The 9615-nt window shown below is 34.3% G+C and overlaps 1 protein-coding gene across 2 annotated transcripts in view; it reads left to right on the top strand.

Moving 5' to 3' along the window:
* Nucleotides 1–8032, top strand: part of SOX30 (SRY-box transcription factor 30) — a 29375-nt gene extending 21343 nt beyond the window's left edge. Inside the window, exon 5 of one of the 2 annotated variants that reach the window (XM_072756742.1) lies at nucleotides 7651–8032. In XM_072756742.1, the coding sequence (XP_072612843.1) occupies nucleotides 7651–8032 (382 nt within the window). The remainder of the gene's footprint in view (nucleotides 1–7650) is intronic. The other variant, XM_072756743.1, reaches the window with a different exon arrangement.
* Nucleotides 8033–9615: the final 1583 nt, after the last annotated feature.

Below are 9615 nucleotides of genomic sequence, written 5' to 3' on the forward strand. Positions count from 1 at the left end.
CTAGCAATGAACAATCGAAAAAGGAGATTAGGAAAACAATTCTGTTTAAAGTAGCATCAAAAAGAGCAAAATACCTAGGAATGAATCTAACCAAGGAGGTACAAGACTTGTAAACTGAAAGCTACAAAACATTACTGAAAGAAATTAAGGATCTAAATAGAGATCTAAATATTGTTAAGAAGACAGTACTTCCCAAAGTGATTTACAGAATCAATATAATCCCTCTCAAAATCCTAATGGTTTTTTTATTTCACAGAAATGGAAAAGCTGACCCTAAAAGTTTATATGGAATTGTAAGTGACCCAGAATAGTTTTAAAAACAATCGAGAAAGGAGAATAAAGTTGGAGGACTCACAATTTCTGATTTCAAACTTACTACAAAGCTACTATATCAAACAATGTGGTATCCAGAGAATGAAAAGACAAGTCACAGACTAAGAGAAAATATTTGCAAAAGATATATCTGATTAGGGACTTTATACAAAATGTTGAAAATACTGAATTTTTAAAACTGAACCATAAGAAAACAACCTATTAAAAATGGACAAAACACATGAAGACACCTCACCAAAGAACATATAGAGATGGCATCTAAAGAGTGCCTAGGTGCCTCAGTGGTTTAGTGTCTGCCCTTGGCTCAGGTTGTGATCCTGGGGTCTTGGGATCAAGTCCTACATCAGGCTCCTCACAGGGAGCCTACTTCTCCCTCTGCCTATGTCCCTACCTCTCTCTCTCTCTCTCTCTCTCTCTCTGTCTGTCTCTCTCTCTCTGTCTCTCATGAATAAATAAATAAAATCTTAAAAAAGAGAGAGAGATGGGGTTTAAGCACATGAAAAAATGCATCGCATTATATATCTTTAGGGAATTACAGATTTAAATGCAGTACCACTACAAACCTATCAGAATTGCCAAAATTCAAAATACAGACACCAGCAAATACTGGTGAGGTTGTAAAGCAAAGGAAATTCTAATTCATTGCTAGCAGGAATGCATAATGGTACAGTCACTTTGGAAGACAGTTAGGCAATTCCTTACAAGACTAAAATAACTCTTACCATATAATCCAGCAGTCACACTGCTTGTTATTTACCAGGAAAAAAAAAGAAAGAAAAGAAAACTTGTGTTTACACAAAAACCTGCACATAGATACTTAGAGCAGTTTTATTCATGGTTGCCAAAACAGAAGAAATCAAGATGTCCTTCAGTAGGTGAATAGATAAACTGTGGTACATATAAACAGTGGAATATTATTCAGTGTTAAAAAGAAATGAACTATCAAGCCATGAAAAGACATGAGGGAAACTTAAATGCATACTACTAAGTGAGAGAAGCAATGAATAGCATTATATTTTTATCTTATTTACCATCTTGTTACAGACATTTTTATATGCAAAGCAGAATATCATATTGAATCTCCATGTACACATCACTCAACAATTATCAACAGTTTGGCTTTCTTGGTTCATTTATTTCTTATACTTCTTTGGGGGAAGAGTTTTAAGTATTTTAAAGTGAATCACAGATGTCATATAATTTCATCTGCAGATACATCTGTATGTAAATTTACTAGTTTGGGACTTGAAAAAATGACCTACCATTTTCATACCTGAAAAATTAATAATTCCTTATTATCATCCAACAACTGGCTTGTTGAATTTTCCTCTGCTGTCTCAGCACTCTTTTCACAATGGGTTTGTATAAAAGAGGATCCAAGCAAGATATAAACATCGGATGTGATTATGTTTCTTAAGCCTCTTTCATGCTAAAATAGTACTCCAACCTCTTTTATTGTTGTTTAATGCCATGTGTTCATTAAACAAACACATTATCCTAATCTTGAATTTTGCTTATTACATCCTTGAATATTTATATATTTCCCTATTATCCCCCCTCCTTTTCCCTGTAAAATGATAGTTAAATCTTAAAACTTGATTAGATTCAGGTTCAATTTTTTTTTCTTTTACTCTCCCCTTTCTCTCTCTCTCTCTCTCTCTCTCTCTCGGCAATGAAATCTCATGAATAGTGCTGTGTAATTTGTATTCTATCACATCAAGAGGTATACAAAGTCTGTTTTTCTTTAATAGTGATGTTAAGAATGATCTGTAGGGTCAGGTATTATCACCGTAAGTAGTACTTCTCAATTCTCGGCTGTACAGTAGCAACACTTGAAGAGTTCAGACTAAATAAATTAGAATCTTTGTGGGTATAGGACCTGGGAAGCAGTATTCTTTATTTTTTCAATTTTTTTTATTATTGAAATTAAATTCAAAAATTTCTCCGGTGATTTAAATGGTTAGCTAGGGTTGAGAAATATCTGTATAATGATTTTAGTAGCTGAGGATTGTTGCCTAGAACCATGAGATTGCAAAATGGTGATTTTCTTATTCAGTATTCCTTCATTCATTAACTAGAATGCTTTTTTGAAGAAAAACCCTCACCAGTTGGTTACTATGAAATACAGGAAGGGCAGGAAAATTTCTTGATTTTTTTCCCCATATCAATGAATCTTGTTTTGTTTTAGGAATACCATCATGAACAAGTAGACTTTTATATATTTGGTATGTTTTGATACATTGCCGCTCAAATTATTCTTTTATTTGTATAGTTGGCTACAGGTTGGGGACTGTGTCCTTAATCTTTAATAGGTTTTTTGTTATCTGTACAATATGTACTAGGCTTTATCTTGTCCAGACCTGGAATTAGCCATTTTATCCAAGAAATCCAAGTTCCTTTTACTGAGATCACAATTTGAGCAATAGGGATGCTTATTGCTGCTGAGTTAACAAAGTATCTAGGGCTTTTCAGTGGAAAGTATGAGAGAATATGCATTTTTTGAATGAGAAAAATAATTCATGAGTATGTATTGATATTTCCAAAATAAATGTAATGTTGTAATTTCAAATGAAATTCTTTGATTTTATGTGCTAGTATCTTCCCCCCTTAAAATTTTGTTGTCTAATGATAACAACATATTTGCTTTATCCTATTAAACATGATTTTTTTCTGATGTATGTGTGTGTATATACATAGAGAGAATAGCTTCAAGACAATTATATCAATAGTTTCAAAGTAGCAATATCACAAACAAAATTACAGGATGCAGTTTAAGATTTGTTTGTAATTCTTTTCTCTTTAGGGTATGTCTTACCAGGAAGGTACAATATTATCTTGAAATAATGTTTCTCTGTGTATTTAAGGCAACTACAAACTTGATATAACTTGGGTTCATTTGTTTTCATTTGCTTTTAATTTGTATAGATTACTTTTTAAAATATTACATTTGTTTTAAAATTATGTAAAGTAATTACATAGTTTCAAAGTCAAAATTACAATACAAAGTACGTTCTGAGAAGTCTAGCTTCTTTGCCGGTCTCTTCTCTTCCATCTGCCTCCTACTTCAACTAGATTTTGTTCTATCTTTGCATTCTTTCTCTTTGAAAATAAATGTAAAACATATACATATGAGTGTGTTTATGATTATATTATCACATGTAACTTCTTGTAAGACTGAATAATAATAGCGTCTGCATTTGGCTCAGGGAGTGATCCCAGAATCCCGGGATCGAGTCCCACATCAGGCTCCCTGCTGGGAGCCTGCTTCTCCCTCTGCCCATGTCTCTGCCTCTCTCCGTCTGTCTCTCATGAATAAATAAATAAAATCTTAAGAAAGAAATAAAAGCGTTTCTAGTTTCTAAAGTACTCATAGAGATCTTTTCTCAAGTTCCTTGTGACAGATCTTTTAAGTTGGCAGAACAAGTGACATTATCTGTTTTATTTTTTTTTCTATTTTTTTAAAGATTTTATTTATTTATTCATGAGAGACACAGAGAGAGAGAGAGAGAAAGAGAGAGGCAGGGACACAGGCAGAGGGAGAAGCAGGCTCCACTCAGGGAGCCTGATGTGGGACTCGATCCAGGGACTCCAGGATCATGCCCTGGGCCGAAGGCAGCCCTAAACCGCTGAGCCACCAGGGCTGCCCTATCTCTGTTTTATATAAGGAGCCCAAGGCTCAGAAAAATTTGGGTTTATTTACGGTTACCAGGTTTTTAAGTGGCATAGCTAGAACTACTTCCCAGGTAGTGTGGCATGGTAGTTAGGAGAATAAGTTCTAGAATTAGCTTGCCTGGTTCTGTTTCACTACTTGCTAATTATGACTTTGAGCAAGTTACTCAATCTTTTTAAGGTTCTGTTTCCTCCTCTGTAAAGTGGAGATATAGTATCTGTCTCATACAATTGTTCTAAAGAATAGTTAAGATAACACATAAAGTCCATAGCTGATGCCTAGAAAACATAGTAAATTCTTATTATATGTTGGCTAATATTATCGTTCTAATGATTCTAATTGATGCCTTTCCCAATATATCACAGTGCTTCTAAAGTTATTCATTTTCATCCATGCAACCTTCTAGGAATACTCATATCTTAATTGATCTATTTTCTGGATATAACATGTTTTTACCATACCAGTGTAGCCATGTAGTGTTTGCAATTTGCATTATAGACTTTAGCACGTCTAATATATACCTGGATTCTAGATCTTTTTCTTAATTAAATTCTCCACCAAACCTTGCATAATATCTTGCCTACGTTGATTGAGTCCTGAAAAATGGTGGGTGAATTGTTTCTAGCTAAATTGTGTAGGCTTTGTGGAAGAGGTATCTGTGTAATTCAGTGGATAGAGGGACCTGAAGGTAGAAGAGCTACAGGAGCAAAGTCATACTAGCTGGAAGTATGATACGTTCAGGATGTTTCTATTATGTTAAAAATGCCTGAATGAGGATGTGACAATAGGAAGGGAAACCTGAAACATTTTGGAACCTTAGCCTTATTATTGTGATATTTAATGTGGGCAAGTCCCCTGGCTCTTAGAGATATGGGGATGGGATACCAAACTAGTCAAAAGGCCCCATATTTTCAAAGAGTTTGAGATAATAGTCTAGGATGTCTATGGTACTTATGCTTTTAAAGGGAAGAAAACAAAGTTGACCTTTAAAAAAAAAAATGTAGGAGCCTGATGTGAAACCCCCAACTTGTGCGTTTTGCTGTGTGGTTGCTTATGTTTATGTTATCTGTCACTAGATGGAGTCCATGAGCCCAGGGAACTCCTGTTTGGACTTTTGTATACCCCTTACTATGATTCCCATTCTATGCCTTTGAAAAGGAGAATACTCAAAAAAAAAAAAAAAAATTGACAGATGGGTTTGAATGGCAGAATTTTAGATTTGCCTTAAAAAAAGCAGTTTGTAAAACAACGAAATAATCTTTTCAGTTGTTCACATTGCAAAAATTTTATTTGAAAAAGATCTTTAAAAACATAGTTTAATATCCATTTTAAATCTTACTGATAGGAAGAATGTTTTTAATTGAACTTATTATTGAGGGTCAATTAGAGCGTTGAGTTGTTATCCTCTGTTCTGGTGCCACAGCCCCCCCTCCAGGAGCTGTTTTGTTTTGTTTTGTTTTGTTTTGAGTATAGTTGATACAGTATGTTATCTTAGTTTCAGATGTATAACATAGTGATTTGATAAGTTTGTACATTATACTATGTGTACTTATACTATGTACAAATTATATTCATCATAAATATAGCTACCATCTATCCTCATACATTACTATTACAATGTCATTGACTATACTCCTTATGTGGAGCCTTTTGTTCCTGTGACTTATTTACTTTATAACTGGAAGACTGTATCTCCCACTCCCCTTCACTCATTTTGCCTGATTTCTGACTCCTGTCTCTTCTGAGAACCATCAGTTCTCTGTACTTATAGTTCTGATTCTGTTTTTTGTTTTTTAATTTTTTTAAATTCTACTTACAAGTGAAATCATGTAGTATTTGTCTTTCTCAGTCTGGCTTATTTCACTTACCCTTTAGGTCTATTTATATTGTCGCAAGTGGCAAGAGCTCATCCTTTTTTGTGGCTGCAGAATATTCCAGTGTGTGTATAAAATACATCTTTTTTATTCATTCACCTATTGATGGATACTTAGGTTGTTTGCATTTCTTGGCTATTATAGATAATACTGCAATTAACATAGAGATACATATATCTTTTTGAATTAATGTCTTCATTTTATTTGGATAAATACCCCAAAGTGGATTTATTGGATCACATGGTATTTCTACTTTTAACTTTTTGAGGAACATCCATAATGTTTTCCACAGTGGCTGTACCAATTTACATTCCCACCAGCAGTATATGAGGTTGCTTTCTCTCCACATCCTTGCCCACACTTGTTTGTTTGTTTTTTTGTCTTGTTGACTTTAGCCATTCTTACAGGTATAAGATGATATCTCATGGTTTTGATTTGAATTTCCCTGATGATGAGTGATGTTGAGCATCTTTTCATGTGACTGTTGTCCCTCTGTATATCTTCTTTGGAAATATGTCTATTCAGATCCTCTGCCCATTTTTAAACCAGATTTTTTGGTTTTTTGGTGTTGAATTGTGTAAGTTCTTTTTATATTTTGGATACTAATCTTTTATTGGATGTACCATTTACAAATATGTTCTTCTATTCAGTAGGTTATCTTTTAGTTTTTGTTGATTATTTCCTTTGCTGCGTAGAAGCTTTTTATTTTGATACAGTCTCAATCATTTATTTTTGCTTTTGTTTCCCTTGTCTTAGGAGATATATCTAGAAAAATGTGGTTATGACTGATAATAGAGAAATTACTGTCTGTGTTCTTTTCTAGGATTTTTATGGTTTCAGGTCTCAAATTTAGGTCTATAATTTATTTTGAGTTTATTTTTATGTATGGTGTTCATTCTCACCAGTTTCATTCTCTTTATATGTAGCTGTTTCATTCTCTTTATATGCCCAGTTTCATTCTCTTTATATGTAGCTGTTCAATTTTTCTAGCACCATTTATTGAAGATAGCCTTTTCCCTATTGTATATTGTATATTGCCTCTTTTGTCATAAGTAAATTGACCATATAATTATGGATTTATCTCTGAGCTCTCTATTCTCTTCTATTGATCCGTTTTTATTTTTGTGCCAATGCCATACTGTTTTGATTCCTGTAGCTTTGTAATATATCTTGAAATATGGAATTGTGTTACCTCCAGCTTTTTTTCTTCTTCTCAAGATTGTGTTAGCTACTCAGGGTCTTTCATGGTTCCACACAAATTTTAGGATTACTTATTATAGGTTTGTGACGAATGCAGTTGATGAGTAACTATTAATTCAAACCCAATTATATATCCCCCCATAAGTTTTGTTTCAAATACTAATAAGAACAATTGTTACACTGCTTTTACTAAGCTTCATTTTTACCACAGTATAACACATGCCTGCATTTCAAATCCTTACATGGTGTCATGAGAGAAGAGTCCAGATTAGCAAATTTTCTATATCAAGGTTGTCAAAGGTTAGAAGTCCGAGGCTGATTATAGATAATAGTTCTGCTGAATCACAAGCTTACTTTGCCTTTTTTAAAAAAAAAAAAGTATTTATTTTATGTTGGGACTTGGTAGTGGTAAAAGAGCAGATGAATACATGAAGTGGTTACAGAAAGTTATCTTGAGGAATTTCCAGGCCCTAAAGAGGTTGCAGTTAAACTTGCTCAATTAGTCTGTATGCAAGGCAGCATGGCAGGGGGGCAAGGTATGATCTAATTCTAATTTTTGTCTTTCCGCTACAGCACGTGCCCTTATAGTCGGCCTCCCTTTGGCTATGGAAATTTTCCAAGTTCAATGCCAGAATGCCTTGGTTATTATGAAGACAGGTACCAAAAACATGAGGCTATGTTTTCAGCTTTAAATAGAGACTATCCTTTTAGAGACTACCCAGATGAACGTACACACAGTGAAGATTCTCGGAGTTGTGAGAGCATGGATGGGACCTCTTACTATAATAGTCATAGTCACAGTGGGGAAGAATACTTAAATCCCATGCCTCAGCTGGACATTGGAGCCTTGGAGAATGTCTTCACAGCCCCAACATCAACTCCCTCTAGCATCCAGCAAGTCAATGTCACTGACAGTGATGAAGAGGAAGAAGAAAAAGTGCTCAGAAATTTATAATTTTAAAACAAATATGCACAGAAAATAAACATTTCTTAAAATATATTCTGGGTCAGTTGGTGTGAGAAATAAAAAGCCTAGAATGCTTTTGCTGAGAGTTTTCAGCCATGATTTGAGGAGTCAAATCAAACGTAACTTATGCCTTCATAAAGTTTTGATGCGTGAAACAGGAGTCCTGATGTCTCATCGTAGGAATATTTAAGAAATGAAGTACTTTATTTTTGTGGCTGAAATTTGTATCAACATATATTATCATTACTTTATCTTGGAATGTGCAAAATACTGAATCCTCACAATTATATTGAGGGGATAGGGTGTATATATCTAGCATGACAAGTGTGCTTTGTATTTTATCTCAGGATACATTTATTTATTTTTCTCATATGAATTTTTTGTTTGGTGTTTATGTAATACTTATGGATATTGTCTGTTTTTATGTAACAGTTTGAGAATATTTTGATAATTTTTAGTAGTCAATTGAGACTCAGTTACTAAATTTAATTTACATTAATAACCAATTATAAGTTGCAAATGTGTTTTCATGACCCTTGGGTAATTCTTTCAGCTAAATTAGTCATTTCTGTTCTAAACATTTTCATCTTTTTTGGATTTCTTTTTCCACTTGGTATGCATTGTTCTACTTTTGTTATAATTAAATAAACATAGATAAAATTGTTTTTGTTGGATGTTTTCTGTTTGGGGGATAGAAATAAGCAAAACGAGTACTGTTCAAATAAAGATAGTTTCCATTCGACGGGCAGATATTTATTTTTACTTAATAGTCTCCAGAATTGCATAGATCCTATTAGCTTACATGAGACTTAAAATTGTATCAACAAAGATGTTGTGCACATATTCTGATGCTGTTTCCAAACTCTTTACACATGTTGTACATGTGACTTAAGCACTCCCTCAAATGGAAGAGCTCTTCCAGATTTGGTTCAAGCAGCTGTCTCTAAAACCACGGAGTTCACATAAGAGCACGTGGAATTTCTTTCATTCACAATGAGCAATAAAAATCCTTCTTGTGGGCAGCCTGGGTGGCTCAGCGGTTTAGTGCTGCCTTCCGCCCCTGGTGTGATCCTGGAGTCCCAGGATGGAGTCCCACGTCCGGCTCCCTGCATGGAGCCTGCTTCTCCCTCTGCCTGTGTCTCTGCCTCTCTCTCTCTCTCTCTCTCTCTCTCTCTGTGTGTGTGTGTCTCATGAGTAAATAAAATCTTAAAAAAAAATTCTCTTCTGCTCTCCTTTAAAAAAAAAAATCCTTCTTATGATGTGTCCTCATGGTAAGTGTCCACTATGGATGGAGAGAACCTGTTTAGAATAGGATCAGGACCACCAGAATTGAGATCGTGATAGAAGAGATCTACACAGCACCTGAACTGAGGATCAGAAATAGCTACAAACCAGTACACTTTTCCCTCAATGATCTGTATAATTTATGCAAATTGAGAATTGGTTACTTAAAACTGCTTAGAAATTTTCTCTGGAAACCTAAGCTTCCAACTTCTTCCTTTACTAAGTCTGTATTTGTTCCTTAAAAAAAGGTTATTCATACATTTCATCAGCTGTATACTTAATTGTAT

Source organism: Vulpes vulpes, chromosome 4, assembly GCF_048418805.1.
Source record: "Vulpes vulpes isolate BD-2025 chromosome 4, VulVul3, whole genome shotgun sequence".
NCBI classification, from domain to species: domain Eukaryota; kingdom Metazoa; phylum Chordata; class Mammalia; order Carnivora; family Canidae; genus Vulpes; species Vulpes vulpes.